General features: G+C 52.9%; 1 protein-coding gene across 1 annotated transcript in view; it reads left to right on the forward strand.

Moving 5' to 3' along the window:
• The first annotated feature begins 2579 nt into the window (after window positions 1–2579).
• The window catches only part of DVL3 (dishevelled segment polarity protein 3), a 31559-nt gene continuing 12371 nt past the window's right edge, over window positions 2580–21767 (forward strand). Inside the window, exon 1 of the mRNA XM_059822392.1 lies at window positions 2580–2746. Within this exon, the coding sequence (XP_059678375.1) occupies window positions 2580–2746 (167 nt within the window). The remainder of the gene's footprint in view (window positions 2747–21767) is intronic.

Here is a 21767-nt window from a genome sequence, read left to right on the forward strand (position 1 = left end):
ATGCTACCAATGCTGCAATTTTTAAATGTAGACATAAGCCAACCGAATGTTCAGAAACTCTTCCTTGTGGACCTAGAGTGTTCAGCACAATGCCCTACTACTGATTTCTTTGGCTTTGTGTTCTTAACCTCCATTCATTGAGAGTGAGTCATACTTCACAAGACCTCTGCGAGCAGTTCAATCAATCTATCGATTGACTGTTCAATCACTGGGCCCGTTTTAAAAGAAAAGGCAGCTGTAACAATGAGATTTCATCTACTACCACCCTGGGTGGGTGTGGCACCCCTTCTCTGGGCTGCATGTTCTCTCGTGGGAGCTCAGCACTTCAGAAAATTGCCCTTTTGGTAACAAAGGTGTCTAACGCGTACGATACAGGCTCCAAGGGGCAGCGACAACTGTGCTGGGAGGTGGTCAAGAGAGTGGCCCTGTCAGGGGAAGACTAATTTCTTTCACATGGGCCCAGCTTTTGGGGTAGGGAGATGTTGCAAAAAGACTTTGAGATTAGCTTTGTCAGGGTTGACACAATAAGAAGCAGCTTCAACTAAACTTTTCCATTCCTGACCTAGATTCTTCTTTCCAGGTACGCCGGCTTTTACCACAGAGCTCCGAGCATGAGGAAGTGACAGTCTTCCAAGAGCTGATGTGGAAGCATGGGAGAGCCTCATGCCTCTTACAGCTTCTGCTTACCTGAGGTCTTCCCTTGATTTTTTGGTTTTTTTTTTCAAATTTAATGTCAGATTCTTCACCCAGTCTAGCAGTGCTGCCCAGATAATTGCTAGCAATGCCTACGGGACTCTAGTGCATGAGGAGGCTATTTAGCTCACGCCTGCCTGCCAGCCTGAGGAGCTTGGCTTTGTTCCCTATAAGATCTCCCTGGCTCCTCTTCCTACAGCAGATGAGTCTGGCACTGAGGATTGGCGATCTAGTCTCACACCCCGTGCAGGCCCATGGTGTGGTTCCTCCTCTGCATTTGCTCCTTCTAATCCAGGACTGTGCAAGGCAGTTCTTGCCCTTCCTGGTGGTGGGTGTTCCCCGAGCTCCGTCCACCCCAGCTTTGCTCTCAGCCACAGCTCCAGGAAACTGCTGATGGAGACAGCTCCTTGGCACCCCTTGGGTGCTGGCGAGGTGTCCAGAGGGGAAGCCAGCCAGCCCAAGACTGCTGCGGCACAGAGGCAAGTCCTAGAGGCTGGGGTCACAGTGCTGATGACTGTAGGTAAGAGAGCGGTAGGGTCGAGAGAGAGAGAGGGTGGGAAAGAAACCACAGAGCCAAGGGGCTGTTGGAACTGATATGTGCACATCTGAAGAGGCCACGGTATGTGGAAAGGAGGATGCTCATGAAGAGCAGTGGAGGGAGTCTGCTTGGTGAGGAAATGAGGCTGGAGAACTTGAAGGGACAGAGATGTCCAGTGCCTGAATATCAGCGATGTTTGTTGGATGGTGACAAGGGATTTGGAGGGAAGCCACAGCTGGAGAGGAACTGGGGTGGGAGGTACTGTGCTCCTCTTGTGCAGCAGAGTCCCTCTGTGGGGTGGCCACCAGGGACGGAGTATGGGGAGTTCAAAGGGGTCTGGATGTGGGAGGACAGGGTAGAGCAGGTTATGTCTCATGTTCTGTAAGCTGTACTCGAGGAGCATTTAGTTGTATGAGGAGCGTGGGGAAGGCTGGGAGGTGTGTGGAAAAGGATCAGGGCTGCAGAGATGGAAGGGGAGGCCTGGGGTGTGTATGTGAGAAACAGTGGAGGTTGCGGGACGTAGTGTGGCACAGGAACGGCCATGTGTGTGAAGCAGCGTCAGTGGGTGTAAGGGGATGAAAGCTGAATAGGGGTGAGGAGCCTGGGAGGGGTATATGGGCGCATGCCAGCCAGGACTGGGAATGTGGGTGCATGGGGAGTACTGTATGTAAGGATGTAAAGTAAAAATGGGGCTGTGCGGGGCCAGGGAGGCGATGAAGGGCGCAGCCCAGGGGGTATGCACCCAGATGGGGTGCAGCAGGAGCCGCGGTGGATGTATGGCCCTGGGGAGAGGGGTGGATGGGTGGGGGTCAGAGGCTGATGGGGGTCAGTTCCAGCTGGGGGTCTCGTATCAGCGCGGGATCTAGCCTGGGGGCAGGGTGGGGGGCTGGGTCGAGGACGTGCTGCACCGTACTCCTCACGGGGTGCCGTCGAGCCCCGGTACCGGCTCCGGGCGCAGGCCCGCCCCGGGCTGCCGGCTGCGGCCCCGCTCCGGGTGCGGGCTCGGCCTCAGCCTCAGTCCGCGGCGCGGCCCCCGCGGGGCGCCGGTTCCGGTTCCGGCGGAGCCGGGGCGGCGGGCGGGCGGGGGAGGAGCCGCCGGAGCCCGAGCTTGCGCTCTGGAGCCGGGCGGCGCTGGGACCCGGAGAACAAGGGGCGCGGGGGGACCGGGCGCGCGGAGGCCGCAGCCGGGCCGGGGCGCGGGCGGGGGCCGGGCTGGGCCGGGCGGGAGCCGGGGCCGGGGCCGGGGCCGAGGCCGAGGCGGCGGCCGGGGGTCGCGGGCCGCGCCGGGCCGGGGGGCGGAGGAGGAGAGGCGGAGGCGGCGGAGGCCTGGCGGCCGGGCAGGGGCGCCATGGCGGCGGCCGAGACGAAGATCATCTACCACCTGGACGAGCAGGAGACGCCGTACCTGGTGAAGCTGCCGATCCCGGCCGAGCGCGTCACCCTCGGCGACTTCAAGGGCCTCCTCAACCGCCCCAACTACAAGTTCTACTTCAAGTCCATGGACGACGACTTCGGGTGAGCGCGCACCCGGGCCCGGCCCGCCGACCGCCGTGGGGGGAGTCCCCCCGTGTCCCCGCGTGGGCGGGCGGGCTCCCGTGGGCCTCCCGGGGGAGCTGTGGGGGTCCCGCGTGGGGGGCGGGCTGCGTGGGCCTGGCTGGGGACACTCGCCCCGCACACTCCTGGGGGCTGGGGCTGGCTCCCCGCGCCGCCCGGGGAGGGCCTCCCCCCCCGGTGCAGCGGGGCTGGGACCCCGGGGGTGGGGGGGGTCCGGCCCTTTCGGGACTGGCGGCCCCTCTCGTGCCCGGTGTGGGGAGGGGGACCCATCCATCCTCCACCCCCGTTGCCTCGCCTTGGAGGGGGACAGGAATGGTGCCCCCCTTGTGCTCCGTCTGGAGGGGGGGACGACTCTCGCGTGCACCCTGTCTATGGGTGTGTGCGTCCCCAGTACCTCCCCTGGGGGGGGCTGGTAGTGATACCCCCCCATGCCCCTTCTCTGGGGCTGGGGGTCCCTGTGTGCTGCCTCTGGGGACAGCCCCCCACCCTCCCTTCCCCCGTTAGCTCTGGGGGAAGCTGCCCCCTGCTAACTCCTCTGTGGGGGAGCTGCTGGTATCTTCTGTGCACCTTCTTTAGGATGGCAGTCCTATGTCTGCCAGAGGCATGTCGGAGGAGACCGTTGTCCCATCTGAGGATCACCCCCTCCCACTCACGACGTTTGGGCAGCGCCTTGCCTGAGAGGGTATTTCTCAGTGCAGCCTACCTTGGGGTTGTATGGGGCGGCATCCCACTGCGTATCCTACTCAGGATTGTCGTTCCCCATCTAAAAGGCCTGGGCATCCCCCACTGTGCTTGCCTGGGGAGGGTTTCCCTTGTTCTCTCCACCGGGAGGGTGCAGGGGTAGTGCCCCCTTCATCAACCCTTGCCAGGGAGTGGATTTGGGGATGGTTTCATTCTCCTGCCATCCATTTTGGGGAGGGCCATCCATTTTGGCAGCTTTGTGCTCTGCATCTCATCTGTGGGAAGAATGGGTAGAGGGGACCAGCTTTCTCCTCCTCTGCCTCCATAGAGGAGGAGTGAGAGCTTTCCACATGCTGCCCATCTCTGAGCAAGGGGTGTGTACAAGACCTGCTGTACCCACATGCTTGTCCCATCCTCAACGTAAGATGTCCCGTACTCAATCTCTGGGATGGGTCTGCATGGAAGAGGGGTGCAGCCCTGCCTCATATCTCAATCTCCTGCAGGGCACCCCTCTTCCAACACCAGTATTTTCATCACTTCTTTTGTGATACCCGGTGGTTCCTTCCATCATGTGTGGCTGTTTGGAGGTGAGGAGGTGTATTCTGTCTCTTGTTTGGATGGTTGTACTGACTAATTTTCTGGGGAGCCCCTGCTGTCTCCAGCCGTCATAGTTGGTGACTGTTCTGTGGAGCAAGTACCACATGAAGCCAACTTTCTGTAAGACCCTTTGTCCCCACTCTGTTTTGTCCAGAGTCTTTCTACATCTGACTCATCTAGCCTTTTTGAGGACCTCTGTTTCCATCCTGGGAACATAGCTTCTCTTGGCTTCCACAATGTGTAACCCTTTACTATTACTAGCACTTTGGTATTTGAAAGAGTTGCGTGATACTCCTTCCTCTGGATTTTTTAAGCCCTCCGAAGATTTCGTGTTTACAGTAGGTCATGTGTATGGAGGCTGGGACTGCAAAAAGCTTTCAGTTTTATAGTCTTCCTAGTGTCTTCTTATTGCGCCAAATACCTCCATAGGCTGTGATCTTGGCTCATACCCGATGTTGAACAGGGCTGGGCCTGTTTGGGGCTTGGATGGAGATCCGTGTGGCTGCCTCGGCAGGGGGTGCTCTCCCCTCTCCAGCCAAATTATCCCAGTGCCCAGGTTCCCGTTAGCTTGGGAGGTGCCAGCTTTCAGATGAGGCTTGAAATTTGGAGTCACTCCTTTGACCACAGTCTGGGACGCTTTACCTCCCTAAATTACTCCTGACCCAGTGGAGAGCTTGAGTGCTCAGAAGCTTCCCCATTCTCTCCAGGCAAATAGAAGTCTCCAGCCCTCATTTTCCATAAATTTCCTCAGCAATATCAGTTGTCTGTGGATTGTTTCCTGCCCCTCAGCTGTTGAGTAGCGTTGGGTGCTATGAAACAGCTGCCTCTCCCTGTCTCAGAGGGGACCGTGTTCATTGGTGGGAGAAGTGAATTCTCCGTGCATGCTGTTTGTAAACAAATGCTTTGGGATGCTTTGAAAAGTTGTTCTTGAAGTGAATTCAAACTTGTCTTGAATGAAACATTGCCGTGTGGGTGGGAGAGTGTCTGTGTAACTATAAACAAAGTTTAGTAATAAATAGCAGCGTCTCGTGTTGGGAAGAGGGGTCTGGTGGCAGCAAAGTTCTGTGCTGTGCCTTTTCATCCTCCTCTGTTTCTTTAAGGCTCCGCAAGAGGAGGCAGATGGTAGATTAATGAAACTCAATGATAAAGCAGCATAGGGAGTTGTTGTGGATACGAGCAGGGAGAGGGGAAAATCACTCAGGAAGACGCAGCAAGTTTAGTTGCGTCAGAAATGCATGGGATGAGATTTTTGTTGGGACCAATTCAGCTAATTCTTCTGGGAAGAGTGAACCTCTCTGGAAGGGAAGGTGCAGCTGAAAGGGGTCAGAGGCTGCGTGTCAGCAGCCTGTTCCTTGGCGAAATCCTGCGTGATGAGTTGTGCAGTGGGAGCAGCATGTGGCAAGGCCTTGTGTGGAACAGAGGGGAGAGAGACTCTCGTGGTGCCACCATGGATGCCCTATCAGGAAAGCTGTCTTTGCTCCTTTCAAGAGAGCTGAAGAATGTGTTGGTGGTTGACTGGAACACTGGGGGGGAGGAAGAGCCAGAGCAGTCCAGCCACAGCCTTGTCCCTGAGAAGCCCTGGAGCCCCGGGCACCACTCGAAACAGGTTCATAGAATCAGAATCATTTAGGTTGGAAAAGACCTTTAAGAACATTGAGTCCAGCTGAAAGGGCTTGATCCCTGGTAATTGGTGTCCAGGAGAGAGCAAGTCATTGGTCTGCAGGGAGAGACATGGACAGAAGGGCAGGAGGCACCTCAGCTGCTTGACTGTAAATGCACTGGCAATTAGTGAAAACCAGGAGGAGATTAATGATGGCTGTATTCAGAAACTGTGTGCCAGGGAAGGGTGTTGCACCCTCGCACGTGTATCCCTCTCGGCCCCTTCCCTCCAGGTGCCCTCTGCCCAGCATGGGGAATGGCCTGGCTTGTGCTGACAGTTTCTGAGCTGGGCTGTTTTTTGTCACTTGGGCAGTGTCCAGAAGTAGTACCCAGGATAAAGCCCCTTCATGAAAGAGATGAGTTATTAACAGTGGATGGCCTTATGGCAGCTGATCAACGAGGAGGAGACCTGCAGATCCAATGGCTCATGCTTTTCATCAGCGATTGGACCTTTTGCAGGATCCCTGTGGTATAAGACTAAGTTCTTCTGTCATCTCTTGTTGGGAATGGAGGCATCTCACCTTCCAGGGTCAGCTGGAGCAAGATGTGGTCCAATGTTCCCTCTCACCTCTGTTGCCCAGACTGAATCTGTTTCTCCCTCTTCCTCCTCTTTCCAGCTGTGGATCTCCAGCCTGGCATTCCCTTCAGCTCACCCCATCCCCAAGGCAGCATTACAGCCGCAGTCTTGGTGTGTGGGATTTTTCATTCTTTTGTTTATCTTGTTAATATTTGTTTGCTCTGAGAATCAGGGCGGTGATGGAGCAGCTTCAATGTTTACATCTCCTTGGAAATGTGAACTGAGGCTCCCCTGGGTGACTGTGCAGTTGTTGGGCTATGCCAGGAGCTAATCCTAGTCAAAGCACTCAGCCCCAAATTAAGAAGACCCCAGAAGATTTCATGCACCCCATCCCGGGGAGAGAAGCTCTGAGCAGTAGGAAGGCTGCAGGGTTTCATTGCCTGGTCTACCCAACATGTAGTGGGCTACGGCCGCAAGTAGAGAAACCAGCCTGAGCCCAGTGGTGTGGAGCAGTGACGCAGGGTGCAGATCTTTGTGCCCTTGTTGGCTTTGTGTATTGCTAATCCCAGAACTGCAGACATGTGGAGGAGCTAAGCAGACTGATGGTGGAAGTATGGCTGTGCATAGATGTGGTACGCTCTTCTTGGACCTGAGATACTTTGTGTGGATGTGCCTCGCTGTGAAGTGCGGAACTACCCTTAGCCTGCTAACCTTGCCCTCATTAGAGAAGGAAGGGTTGTTTTTCCTACAGCTTGAGTCTTTTTATTCAACATCTTACAGGTAAGATCTGTGTGCTGTTCAGCAGGGGAGAGCCTTAGATCAGTGCAGTGCTGTGACCGCTTGTGAGATCCATGTTCTCCATCAAGCCACCCGCAGGTTTTTCATGGGGTTTTGAACAGACTTTTTAATTTCTCTCTTTTTTTTGTTCCTAATCTGTAAAATGGAAAGTCTAACAGTGCTCCTGTGCCTTGTCTTGTCTACTTGACACTGTGAGCTTCTTGGGCAAACATTCGTGTGGATCTTGGCATGACAGAGCTCTCAGTTCTATAGAGGTGCTGCAAGAACGGTACTGTAAATTCTCCTGGGGACCTGTGCAGCTGGGAATGGAACAACCGTGTTGATGGTCTGTGGTAGTTTGTAGTTTGCTGGGATGTGGGCTTCAGCGATGTGTAAATTGTTGCCTCCTGCCCAAGTCCATCATGAGAAACGTACCTGTCTCTAGGCAGCATGGATCTGCGCACCAGCCAGGTTGTCTCCATGTTTGCCCCGGCTGAACTACAGGTTTGACTTTTCATCTGCCCAGGTGCCTGGTACAACTCTGAGGATATTCTTACATCAATTGAAATGTAGTTTCTTTTGACTAATTTTTTGCTTGTAGTTGGTGCTGCTCATTTTGTATCAACCGAAAGGTGTTCCCACAGGGGCATGCTAAAGTTTAAATTAAAATTTTCAAAGCAGTTTCAGTTAAATGAGTGCAATTTGTGCATCCAGGTAAGTCCTTAGCATCTGGCCTGAAGTTCCGTCTTGTCTTTCCGTAAATTCTGGAGTGCCTGAAAGTTTAAATTTCTTCTGTACGCGGATAAAGCACTTGGGTGATCGTTTTGTTTATCTCCACTTCACTTGGCCAGCTCTCCTGTTCCAGGCTGGAGAGCAGAAAGGCCAGCTTCGCCTGCAAGGGGACCATCCCTCCCTCCCCATGTCACCTACTTGTTCTGCATTGCCAGGAGGACACCAGCGATTCGAGGTTCAGTGGTGGAATGGTGCTGCTCTTCCCACCGCTGTTGGTTTCTCCCTCTTGCAGGTCTCGATTCCAATTTTAACTTCAGAGCTGTGGTGAGTGATTCCTATGTCTCAACTGTGACGTGAAAATTGGTATCCAACTAATCGCTAGCTCGGTATCTAATCCAGACCTGCTTAATTATCACCTGCTCTTCAAAGCTGGGTATGAGGCAGTGATTAGGGCAACACTCTGGAGGCAGAACAAAGCGGGCGCTGCTGGAATTCCCAGTGCAGGGGTCAGATGCCGTTGGTATTTGGCGACCTCATCTCCTGCACATGTGCATGGGGAAATGTGTTGATGCTCACTGAAAGGCTGAGTGATTTATTTTTATTGCAGGGTCTTTTTGAAATTGATGCCAGCAGTGACTGTCCTTCTGGCTGGAAGTGTTTGGAGCTGGGGAAGGGATCCTAAACTTAATAAGCGGTGTCAGTCCCTAAGCAGTGGTGAGCCGCTGGCATGGTGCCCCTGCCTTTCCTGCCAGCTCTTTGTAGCGTGAGTTGGGGGAGTTGTTTTATTTTGATTTTTGGAACTTTTTCTTTTAATTTTTAATTGGAAACTCTGCTGTCTGCAGAAGATTGTTGCCTGTCCCATGCCCCTGGTGGAGAGTGCTTCCATATCAGTGTGGATTTCATGCAGGGAGAGATTGGCAAGAGGTCTGTGAGCAAAGAGCCTCCAAAATTGCGTGTGACTCCTTTGCATGCTCACGTCCTTTGTGGTGCTTCCGTCCGAGTGACAGCATTGGCTGGGCTGTGAGGTGGCTGTCGCTTTTCTTCATCTTCTGGCCAGTCCCTGTCCTTTCTGTGCAGCAGGCAGCACTTAGACGTGCGAGAGGCCACAGCACCCCATCTCTTGTGCTCCCTGCTCCGGACGATGTGGGGTTCCCTGCCTGCTTACGTGAGATGTGCTGCCCTGGTTAGCTAGGGTCCAGCGGAGGTTATTTTTTGGACATTTTGCGTGTAGGTTACTGCAGCCTGTGCCTCTGTCTCCTGGGCTGCTGAGGATTTGGCAGATAGCTGCTAACCACTCTCTGCGCTTGTGGTGGGAAGTTCCTGTAATGTTGCCTGTGCTGGGGGGTGGCCCATCGACGCTGGAGCTGATCCTGGCTGTGGCTGCTGCTGGAGGCTGTTTCCAAGTGTTGTGGCGGTGGTGGTGGGGGGGCCGCAGCAGTGCCAGGGCTGGGGTGCAAATGGAGAGCATTAGTTGATGGTATTCGCTCCTTCCCTGGGTTGTATTGTCTGCGCCTGGCAGTGTGTGTCCTGTTGTTCAGACCCAGCTATTACTGACTCTGTAGGTGTCCGGCTTTGTCTGTTGTGGTTGGAGCTGTGCTCTGAAGGCCACATTGAATGGCAGTCATAGCCTGGTTTCTTTGCCCAGGGGTGGTGTTCGGAAAGCCAAGTTAGCCAAATCATGCTGCAGACCAATTTCCCTACGGCCTTGTCTGTACTATGCAAACAATGAAGCTTTACAACAGCTATTGAACTTGTTTGCAGCTAGAGCTGGTCAGAATTTTTTTTTGACTGAATGTATTTTCTCCCAAAATATGGTGCTATGTTGAAGCCATCATTTTTCTTGGAGAGGTATTGTTTTCCATTATGTTTTTGATGGGACTGTTTCTTAATTTTAAGCTTCCCTTGTCATCTCTGGAAAAAAGAGAAAGAAAGGTCAAGAAACCTTTGCCCATCCCTGAGAATGCAGCTGTTTTCATGCAGTTCTGTGTTTTGAAATCATCTGGAGGACTCTGGTCCTCCAAATTCCTGCACAGAGCAAAAACCTACCTCGATGTCTCAGAAATTGCCATGAAGTAAATCTGTGCACTCTGACTGTCTGAGGTGCAGCTGTACTCCAGCGTAGTTCAGCCTCTGAGGTCAAGGCCAAACATCGTTAAAAATGGTTCATAAACCACCATAATCTGGGTCATGACCTGAGTAATGTTCATTGTTGTGGGATGATAGTGGTGGCCTCACTGTTCAGTCTTCTGGTTCCTGCTGAAACACAGCTTCTGAGAGTTTCATCTAGAATTTGGGTGTTCCCAAATCCCAGACCTTGGCTCACCCGCAGAGTGGGCACTGGATCTTCTGGGTGGTGGCGTAAGGAGTGGTGTTCCTTCCTGCACAGCTATGGTGAGAGCAGGACGGGCAGCTGGGGATGCCTCCAGCATTTTTTAATGGACTCTGAGAAGGAAGGTGCTGGCTTGTAGGGGTGGAAGCAGGTGGCCCATGAGCCCAAGGCCTGTGTGCTTGGAGCACTGAGCCTTCAGAAAGTCCCTCTTCTCCAGTATGCTCCTGGCCTCCTTCACCTGTGATTTCCACACCTGGTCTCCCAGCAGGCAGAGACATCTGGGTCTGCAGCCTTGTGGCCTGAACTCTTGAAGGTGGAAGTAGTTACCCACCACCATGCGTTTGGGGATGCTCAGTGAAGAAGGGCGCTGTGAGTATAAGCAAAGAAAATCTATTTTCCCCCGCAGCTTTTCTGCTGCACAGATGTGTTTGGCTTTGGTCCTCTCTCAGGGTGGGCATCAGGCCCTCCATCTAGACTTGAAGGCTGTATATGTAGAGGTGTAGGGAGCATAGTTAAAATTCCTCAAGTCCTTTTTGAGCTCATGGTACTTAAAGTGGTGGGAAGCCTCTTGCGTGTCTGCACGGCAGTTGCTGAACTGTTCTGAGCTGAGGGTATCTGCTGTAATGAAGTGCTACTCCTCCACCCTTGACTGCATCCAAATAGATATAACAATGTTGTGGTTTAGGATATTTGATCTGTGTAAAAGCCCACGAAGGAGAGCTGGGCTTGCAGAACACAGCGGAGACTGTGCCTGCAGGAAATTGGCTTCATGTTGTCGCACCAGCTTTGCATCATGCTGCGCATCTGATGAGGCAGCAGTCAGGGCTGTGTGTTTTTGGTGTTTCCTATTGATTTCCTCCTCTCTCCATCCCTTGTTTGTTATTCGGAGCCTGCCCTTCTGACCTGTGCTGGATGGATGGTGGTTTTCCAGAAGGGGGATGTGGCACCACGTGGCTGTTACTGTTTGTCCCGGTGGTGCTGGCTTGTTAGGCAGCAGCTGGCAAGTTAAGTAAAACTTAATCCTGCTGGTGGCTGCCGTTGGAAATTTTTGGACCAAATCCTTTTGTGAAAGCTTTTTGGAAAGCATTGAAGTCAGGTACAAACCTGGGAATTAGTCTAATGTCTGTGACTTTGTCTGCTTTGTCCGTGTGCTTATCTATGTAATGCCATGGTGGCCTTAGGAGAATATGTGAGTTCTTGGGCCGTGAATATCACTGTCTCCAAGGACTGTGTAGCTTGAAGAGCTGAAGTATTAGTATCTCCCTGAGCCCCTGCTTTGAAGCTCTTGGTTTCACTTGTTTCCATTGCTGTCTTGTTACTGCTGTAGCGCTAATATTGAGCCTGTCCAGGAATGGGCTGGAATTCTCTGGAGGCTTTGGCAGGCAGAGATGCCTGGTGCTGACCTTCCTGTGCTGTGTAATCCTGTATCACAGTGGAGGGTTGGGACTGTTGTGGTTGTTGTATCAGTTATTTATTGAAGGAGATGTGCCAGAGGCATTGTTTTTCTAGTAACAGCTAGCTATTGAAGGCAGCAGAAGCAGCATTTGGGTACCCTGCTCCACTAAGTCCTCTGTGTTGGTTATCCTGTCACTGGGGCATCTGTCCGTGTGTCTTATTGACTAAAATTTGCTATCTTGTGAGAACTGGAGAAAAGAAGATACAGTGATTAGTAACTGAACCGCTGCAGCGGGAATCCATCCTTCTGGTCCTGGCTGAAGACGTGAGCTGAAGGGGGGAAGGCTTCCTCATGTGACTTGGAGCAGACGTCTGTTTCTGGGGGAGCTGGCACTGGCCGCTGTGTGGGAAGGTCTTTCCTCTGCTGGTTTTTGACCTGCCCCTAAGGTTGGGAGAGGAATTTATTTGCTACGTGGCCCCTCTGATCGCTGGCAGCTGTCTCTGTGATAGGCTGGGAATTCAGGGTCTGGGTAACAGGGGCTGTGGGCTTTTCCTTGTTTTCTGATGGCTGGCAGCCCCTGCCATGTACAGGCTGGTTCTGCGGACACTGAGGGTCTGCCAGAGGGGCCTGCGTTTTGGGAGCTCTGGCTCTGCATGGATTATCATAGTGGGGAAGCTGGTGCTAGCACGTTAGCCTGCCCCACTTGCTGGGCTTCAGTTTGTTCCCTCAGCATTGCTCTAACTTACTCTGACCTGCTTGAGATTCATGGTCCTTTTCTGTCTCACCATCTGTGAACAAATAGGTTGTCCCCTGTACACTGCAATGTGCCGTGCTGCCACTGTTGATAGCCAGAGCAGTGTCAGAAGTGTGGTGACAAACCTGGCTTTGTGGCCTGATGTGATCAGCAGGGCAGGGGCAGGGAGAAGGCTGCTGCTGTGCTGATGGCTGTTAGCTGGGTTGGCCCCAGGGCGCAGCAGCTTCTCCAATTGAAGCTTTTTTCAGAAGCCGTGATGGATATGCAAACTCCATACTTCTGTTTGCATATGGCTAACAAGCTGTCCCAGTTCATTCAGCCCTGCCTAGCTCAACCAGTATTTTGGTGCCATTCGCAGAGGCACTTGCCTGTAGGCCAGGCTGAGGCTGTGCTATACTGGAAGCCCATATAGGGGCTTAATGCAGGAAGTCTTGCCATTGCACTGTGTTAATTTGAATTTTTTCTTTCTGGCTTTTGTAGCTCTGAGAAGGGTGGATTTTCATGGATCTAGCCACACAGCTGAGTCCCTTATGGCAGACCTCCCAGTTGTCTTAGACCCCGAGCTGGTAAATGCACCTTTAGGTCCTGAAGGGGCTCCTGTGAGATGGATTTTCCTTCCAGAGTGAAAACGTTTCATTTCAGCAGGGGCCAAAAGATGTGTTAGTTTGGGAAAACTCTTAAGATTATTCCCTGCCCAGTCATCCTGGAAGCAGCAGAGGAGTTTTGGGGCAGCAACATTTGCTTCAGCTTAGGGTACGCTCTGTCTGGGATTCCTTGGGACAGCTCCGACTTACTGCAGAGGTATGTAACATCTATACAGGTTGTGCATGTTGAGTCTGATGTGTCTGAGCTGGGTCAGACTCGTGCAGCATGTCTCTGTGCCTCTGAATCCCCCACGCAGAAACACAGGAGCCTACTACAACAGTCTTTTTTTTTAGTATTACCAGTGTGGGACACTTTAAAAATCTTTTGGTGCCTTCATATGCTTTGGTGCAGTTGGTACCTATGCTCTGGTAATAGGAAGCTGCGTGGCACACGTGCTGTCCCATGTAGTGAGATGTGTAGACTTGAGGTGGAGGCTGTGTCTGGCCATGTTATCTGCAGGGACCAGGTGAGCTCCTAGTTGGTCAACACATGGTGCTGGCACAAAGTGTTTGTGGTGACTTTATGTGTGCATGCCTAAAGGAGAGATGCTTCATGGGAATTTGATGTCTATCACGGATAATTAGGAAGCTCGAAATCAGGGTCTTGGTGTTACTTGATTTATCAGCAGATCCACAGACATGGGAAATGGCCCTATTGCAGTAATAATGTGTGATGAGTCTGGGCTGCTGTTGAGAATAGTTAATGTGTAGAGTGACCAGTTCAACGCAGTTACTGAGCTCATGGGATATTTACAGACTGCAGACAGGTTGTGCTGCCTTCCACTGCACTTCTCCATCCTTGAAGGACCTGGGAATTGACAGCTGTGGTTTTGAAACCCTCCGCAAGAGGAGCATTTCACATCACGTGTGATGGTGAGTTGTGGAGGTCACTGACAGTTTTCCAGCCTTTGGTGCAGTTGTCAGAGATGGCAGGTGGGAAGGTTTTGAATGGTATGTGACAGGGTCAGGCCTGGGAGTTCACAGTGTCAAAGAAAAGCAGCAGCTCTGAGTTGGACTTGGTCTTGCAGAGATGGGTTATGTTGCTGTAGTAATCCAAAGCACCGTCCTCTTCTAAATTGTGGGGAAACTTACCCTCTTGTTGAAAAGGCTGCTGATCCCTGGTGTAGAGGCGAGTCCCGGCAGGATCTGGACTGAGTTCTGTGTGTGGCACCTCACGCAGACTACAGACTAATGCCAGTCATTGCTTATAGCTGGGCTGCTGAAACAGAAAAGCCTGTCTGCTTGCACGAAATGCCTTTCTTCCAGAACGAGACCGTGGCCTGCACCCTGTTTCAGTAATCTCTGACACTCCTTTGGAGGAGTCCTAGGCAGGTGATGGTCTCCTGACTGCCTAGATACTGCTTGGTCCAGTAGAACATCCATCAGCTGTCAGGAGGAGTCCTGTGGGCCAGGGCTTTTATAAAGGAAGCAAAAAAAAAGTGAGTATTTTCGTTGGTGAGAGAGTAAACCAGCAGCACAGTGGAGACAGCTCATATTTTCCCTGCTTCTTGGCTAATCAGATTCCTTCTAATTTATAGTAATTGATTAGCTCCTGCTTTATGGCTCTCATCTGCTTTCTGGACCTCTAGTTGAGTGAGTTGTGTACCAGCACGTGCTTGGTTTGGTTAGGACTGGAGCATCTTTCTTGTCTCACTCTTCCAGCAGTTGAACAGTATTTGCTTGTTTGCTGGGTGATGGCTGGAGGGTAACCTTGGCTGGCCTGTTAAAGGATGCTTGGTAGGAGATTGCTTGTTGTATTGTTCAAGGCTTGGCCCTGTGTCTTGGAAGGAGTTTGGTGAAGATGACTGGTATTAGCTGAAATAAATGAAGTGTATAAAAGGCTACTAAAATGTGCTCTATTTGCTGTCTCTCTGTACAGGGAATTTCCCCTGCACTGACACCATCAGAAGCAGGAGAGCAGGTGAAACAGCTAGCCTTCCTCTACCTTTGATTGGTTTTGCCTACTAGTAGACCTATGTAGGAGTTGATGGTTTAAACCATTGGTTTTCTCTAAGTTCTTCCTGGCTTGCTGACAATTTCCTGAGAGTGAAGTCAATAGTTCAGGTTGCCCCAAAAATTATCCAGGGCCCAAAGGTGAGGACGAAAAAGAACACGTTTCCCTGTCCTAGCAATGGTCAGAAATGCTTCTTATGAGCATTCAGACCCCTCATGCTGTCTGCTGCCTCCTGCATTTTAGGACCAGAGGGACGTAGTATCACTGCCCTTTTTTCGGAGTGCTGCAATAGGCTGGGATCAGGGACAAAGTTCTTTCTTTGCCACCATGCAGCTGTTGTGGCTCTGAAAGGCTCTTCTTTCCATGAGTCCTTCTCAGTGTCTTTGGCAAATGTTTTGTGGTGGCACTTAAGTGTTGAGCTTTATTAAGTCCCTGTTGGTTTTATAGGGGTTCTCTGTATGTCTTATAGACCCAGTTAGCAGAGATGTTGCTGAGGGTAGCCCAGCTGGATGCCAAGAGTAGGTGCAGTCATCTAGAGCCTGTTATGCTTCAAGGCCCCTTCCCACCGGGTGGGAGGTTGGGCTGGTTTCCTTGGGCGACTCTTGCGAAGTTGTTTGTGCCGGGATAGAGTAATGTGAGCTGGTCAGTGTCTCGAGGGCAGGACACGTGTGGAGGCTGTTTTGTCATCTCCTGGTCATTAAATGTCATTAAATATGAATTAATTGTTAACACGATGGGGGAAGCGAACCTCACTCCTCCTCCCCACAGACACCTGCCTTGGTCTGCGCCTTCCCAGACCGGCTCTGGAGGTGGCTGGCCAGCAGAAAGGTGCTCCAAGAGCCGGGGGCTGGTGCTGGGCAGGGCTGCTGTGCTGGCAGTCCAGGACAAGGGGGTGCTGGCGAGCAGACTGCTCTGTGGCAGCTCCCTGCTTCCCCAGGTGTGGAAGTCCAAGCTTTCAGACTTTGTTTCCCACCCTCCCCCTCTTCCCGTTTTCCCCCCTCTTCTCCTCTCCTTGCTCTCCCGCTGAGTTGATGCTTTTCCAGGAATGAGCTGTACTGCTGGCCCAGCACATTCCACAGCAGCAGCGCTTTCTTGGCAGGAGCCTCGCCTGCTGTTAAGAAAAAGCAGGACTCGCTTGGCGTCCCTCAGCTGAGGGCCAGAAGACGAAGGCCTGGTCCTACCTTCCTCACGGTGCGTGCAGAGCCTTCCCGGGCATCGTGCCTCTCTCCCTTGCCTGTTGTATACGAGCTAACATCCCCCTAGCAGTCTTTGGAGCTCTCTACAGCTCCTCACTGTCGTCTTAACCGGCATGAAGTCCCTGGGCATTGCAAGGGAGCCTGTTGCTTTTCTAGCCAGCCTAGAGAGGGGTGAGTGACTTCTGCTGAGAATTGCAAGGAATTCCCTGTGGCGCCCAGACACCTCTTCCACGAAGTTCTTGGTAAGATGTTGTTGCGCCCTTTGTGTTTTGCTACCTTCAGTAGCTGGGTAAACCCTTGTTCCACCTCTCTGCACAGTCCCTTTCTCTTTTGGTGGGAGCTGCTGTGGTGCAGCTCTTCCCACCATCCGCACCCAGATGGAGCGAAGTGTCACACCAGACCAAGCTTCCTCCGGTTTGCTTGCCATCTGTCAACATATACATGAACCGTAGCAACTGCATCAGGATTTTACCTTGTCTCATGCATGTCTCGGTTTGGCTGAGGCCTCTTCGGGCCCGTTTCCTATCCCACCTTGTATTCAAGGCCAGCTTTTGGTCACTGCTATGTCTATGGATGTCTCAGTTCCCTGAAGGTCGTTTCTGCAGACGTTTAACCTCAAATCCTTATTATTCACCATGAGTCCTTGCACTTGTATCCTTGTATTGGGCCATGCAAGCTCTTAAGAGTTGTAGAGGAGCTGAAACTGAGCTACCAGGGTGAAGAGCCTGGCTGCGCTTCTGCTGGGAGTTCCCATTTGTCCTTATTTCCAATTCAAAGTGACTGAAAGTGTCACTGAACCTTCAGGGGCCTGGAGAATGCTTCCTTTGATGATGTCTCTAAACGTCCTTCTGGGGGTTGGAAGCATGGCTTGGGCAGGGCAGGATTAATTAATGTGGAGGTGCCTCCCGCAGTCCCAGTGCAGCTTCCTCCTCCCGGTCAGAGGACAGGCCTGTTGGGCTTGTTTGGAGAGCAGTGCTGCAGCCAGATGGTCACTCCTGAGATCAAGGCGGGAGGGGCCGCCAGGGCTCTTGGGCTCGCTTCGAAATCAAAGTCTGTAGCATTGCTTTGATAAGTGCTGCTCCTGGGTAGGCCTGTGAGGTTGGGTGGCTCGCTCCTACATGCCATTCCTTTTCCAGTCCTTGGACTAGATGAACAGGAGGTCTGTCCTCTGTCTTCTCCCACCCAGTGATGCCTGTCGGACCAAGCACAGGTCCAGCTGGAGCCAAGCGTCTCCTGGACAGGGGGGCTGTAGTTGTCCTGGTGATGTCCAGTGGAGTGATTGCAAATGTGTTGATGAGGGGTTCTTGGGGAAAACAGTTGCAATCTTAGATGTCTGTTCAGCCCCTGCCTGAGTAACTGCAGGGGGAAAGCACAGCAAGCTGTGGGGCGCATGGGGAGGCTGCGACGCAGCAGCAGCGAGCGCGGTTGAGGGAGGCTGTAGACATGACAGCCTGAAAAGAAAAGAGGCTGTTCCTGTGCTTTCGCTCATGGGCACAATGTCCCCCCTCCTGAGGAGAGCGGATAGTAGCTTGAAATGGGGTGACCTGCTCCCCAAGGAATCCTTGTAAAGCTCCCTTGATTTGATAGGAGAGCAGAGGTGGCCTCTTCTGTGTTACTGTGTTAGCAGGACAGCTGGTTTGTGCTTTTTGATTCTTAAAAAAAGATGCCAGGTAAAGACAGTGCTGCAAGGGAGCTCACATTCACACAGGGTGCAGGGACAGATGGGAGGACAGCAGCTGCTCTGGGGAGGAGGGTCTGACAGAGCTAAACCACACACAAATCTGCGTTTCCCTTTTTACCCTGTGCTACAGCACAGAGAAGCAGTGGTGAATACCCTGTTCGGGGACTCAGGAGGGAAATGGGAGAGTGATGGTCTCTGCTTACACTCGGAGAGCCCGTCTCACCCCAGTGCACTGTGCAGTTTGTACTCCTCCTCCTTGCACAGGAGGTAAAAATACAGTGAGGAAGACCCGAAGAATGCCCTGGCTTACGGAGACAGACGACTCAAATCCTCTAATCCTGTTTGATGTATGCTGTTTGCCTGTGAAGCCCAAGGTCTCGCCGATACACGTGTGTACTCTTTGGTTGGGCCTGTAGCCCTTGGGGGGATTGTATCCCTACGGGAAGCACACATGTCATGTCTGGGCTTAGTCTAACAGGCGAGTATTTCCCATCCAAAATCCCAACTTTGTTGGAGAATTGCCCTGTCCGATTTTCTCTTCTGGTGAAATGGCTGCAGAGTTCGTCCCTGTGGCCCCAGCATTTGATCTTGCAGAATGGAGGAGGATTTTGCTCTAGAGCTAGGAGCTGCTCACATTTGGATAGTAGCACATGAAGGTGCTTTCTTTTGCTATGCAGCATTATTAATCTAGGCAATCATTTGCAGACAAGACATCCCTGCCCTTGGGGGTGTGTACTACAGGTCTTGAAAAAGAGATCACATTTCTGGTGTGTAAATCCCTGAAGCTTGTGCTACTGGTTAGAAACGTCTCCCGGTCATTTTTGTTTGGTTGGGGTTTTTTATTTTTTTGTGGTTCTGTGGGCTGTAGGAGATGAGGGCTGTTAAGGTCAGGAGTGACCTACCTAATCTGTGCACTTTTGCGGGGCTGTAATAGACTATGAAGTTTAACATTGAATTTCTGGCCTTTGCAATGTTGAAAAAAATGTTGCTGTTCTGTGAAGGTCTTTCCTCTCAATAATTGAACTAAATGAAGGAAAAGATCTTTTTTTCATCTGCTCTATTAGCTTTTCATCTTTTTAGTGTGAAATTGTCACTGCTCAGTTGTCTTCTCAATCTTTGTACCTCCCCTAATAAGACCCCTTGTCATCCTGGCCATCAAGCTGTCTAACACGCTTGATGGGTCCTCTTCCCTGACCTCCCTTCTTGGTACTGACCCCCCCCCCCCCCAACTCCAGATTCAGCTTTTCTGTTCACTGCTGCATCCCATGATTGCTTCTCTCTGAGTATCCTCCCCATTGCAAACCCTTAGATAGTTGAGTTTGGGGACGGGACCACCAGAGATGAGCAGCGATTGCTGCTGAGCTCCAGCCTGCATCCACACCTGAAGTTAAATCCTCCTGACAGAGCCTTTATCCTGGATTTCTTCTTTCCCTGGGCTTGTGTTACTCCATCTGAGTTCTTCGCTGGGATCCCACTGTGGTTAGCGGGTCCCGCTCAGGAGAGACCGGAGCTGGCTGAAGCTAGAAACTCCCTCGTATCCGCAGCCTCGCCCGGGCTGGAGGCCACCGAGGGGAAACGGAGAGGCTGGGAGCGCAGCAGCTGCGCTGGAAACGGCTGCGCAGTCTGGGGTCTCTGACACAGCACAGCCGTCTTGGAGGCTTGGGTTTTATGGCTTCCTTTCTTTCCTGTGCACGCTCTCTTGTTCCCCACCTTCCCTTCATTCCTAGGACATGACTCTGTGATATAAAATACCCTCTAATTTCCTGAGCCGGGCTGGGGCTCCCTGGAGAAGGCAGCGTCTGCCCGCCTGTCCCTCGTCCGCGTCTGCATCCTTGTTCCAGGCTGCCAGCTGCTCCCGCCGGCAGGGAGCGGGAGGGAGGCGGGGAGCGTGGCATCTTCCCAGGCCATGGGGAGAGGGTCTGCCGGCTCTTCCGGAGAAGCCGGCGGGAGGGTAGGGATGGAGCCAGGGTTGGAGCTGAGTTTCCTCTGCTTCCCTCCCTGCTGCCGGGGCTGCCCCTTCCCCTCCCCCAGCTGCATGGGAGCAGATGTGCTGCTTGTGTCAGCCCTGGCAGCCCCCTCTGCACACCCCAGCCGGGCTCCTGTGGCAGCCAGAGCCTCGTCCGCTCCTCCCCCCCATCTTGGCTTGGCCCTGTGTCGCTGGGGATGGCGGTTGAATCATCCGCCCACTCCGCCTGCCTCCCCTGTAACCCTCCCTCTCTCCTTCCTCCCTCCTTCCTCCCTCCCGCAGGTCTCTTTGTTGGAAAATTCAAGGCAGATGAGTGCCGGGGAGCGCTGGGCCTGCGGGCCAGGCAATGAGCATGCAGCTTGGCCGCAGCACGTCAGCCGTCCCCGGGGACAGGACGGGGGCCGGCAAGCGCCCATTCCGCTAGGCAATTCTCCGTGCAGAGCAGCAGCGCCGAGGGGCTGGACCCACGCTTGCCTGGGCGAGGCTTGAGCTGCCTCTCCATAGCAGAGGGGTTTCCCTGGCCGCCATTCTCAGCCATGTTGTCCCCAGCCCCCAGCAGGACTTTAAACACGGGAAAATCTGAAACCGGGCTGCCCTGATGGAGAGTAAACTAAAAGCAGTCCCTTTGAAATCAGCCTTGGGCAGATGTTTTCCCTGGGTTGTGGTGGCTCCTGCCAAAAGGGAAGGCTTTTAGAGAACCGAGAGAGCCTGAGCTCCTTTCTGGGTCTGCTTTTTCGGGGTTCCTGGGCTCAGACCCTATCAGCTGGAGGCTATTTACTAGCATATCCATGGGATGGTTTTCCCTCCCAGCACATCCACAGGAAGGTTTCATCTCATGGCTGCCTCCCCATGCAACGGCAGAGGAGAAACGTGGCACCGCGCACAGCTCCCCCAGAGGCTGCTCAGTTGGTGGCTTCTGACGTGAACCTGCGGTCTTGTTCGTGTGAGAAGTGTGACTTGAGGAGAGTGGTGAGAGGTGGGGGGAGAAAGGCTACAGCTCAGAGCTGAGGCTGGAGAGGAATGCAGGGCACGAATAGCTGGGACGGTGTGAGGGATGACAGATGTGAGCAGGGCTGCGGAGATATTCCTGCTCGGCATGTGCCTAACTCCAGCACTATCAGTTTTTGCTCTGTAGAGTCTAAATATATAATCCATTGTGCTCTGGCATGTGGGTGATAAATAAATGTAGTGGCTGGGGAAGGAGGGAGAAAACTGCTCTGGGGTGGAGCTGACCCCTGGGATGTCTGGGGCAACAGCGGGGTAGTAGGAGCGACAAGGGACCAGCTCTCGGGACAGAGGGAGCTTGTTCTCCATCGGGCATTGCAGTGAGGGTGGGTGGGGGGTCTTGGGGGTTGGTTTCCTCTGTCTCCACTGAAAGTGGAATAGTTCATTTGTGCTTAGCGGTTGGTAACCTTGACCCTGCAAATATATCACCCTGTCCCTTCACCCACAGGCAGGGCTCTGTGTCCCTTAGCAGGCAGCATGCAGCATTGAAAATTGGCTCTGCCTGAAGTTCTCTCTAGGAATTGGATGAAGTCCAGGCTGCTGGCGACAGTATGAATGGATGCTAGCGCAGCCAGGCCAGGGTGCGTGTGTGTGTGTGCGCTTGTAAGTAAGGAGACAACAACTTGCCTGCATTGGAAAGGGGTGACGTGGGCACCAAAGGGGACAGGTCCTGGGAGGACTGCCTGTGTTTGATACTTATCCTGGGCTGCAGGGGCTTTGGGCAGAGGCTGGCATGGGGCATGCTGAAGAAGCATTAAGCCAGCAGGGTTTTAATCCATCCTCACTGCTCCTTTCCTTCCTAATTCGCAAGAGGAATTAACGCACATCCGGGGAGTGGATTAGACTGCTCAAACCGTGACCTCTTCATCTGTGCCTTCTGGGGATGGGTAGCATTTGTCCATTTCCTTTGCTGGCTCTCCAGTTTGGGCAGGGATCATGAGTACCAGCTGCTGGCAAAGACATGGCGATGTGCTGCCTTTCACCCCGTGGGACAGCCCTTTGCTGAGTGTGCGTGATACTGGAGCAACCAGCACGGCTGGCAGGGTGGAGCGAGCCTGCTCCCCGGGTTTTGGTCTTCCAGCACTGTTCATTTG

Source organism: Gavia stellata, chromosome 11 (genome assembly GCF_030936135.1).
Source record: "Gavia stellata isolate bGavSte3 chromosome 11, bGavSte3.hap2, whole genome shotgun sequence".
In the NCBI taxonomy this organism is placed as follows: domain Eukaryota; kingdom Metazoa; phylum Chordata; class Aves; order Gaviiformes; family Gaviidae; genus Gavia; species Gavia stellata.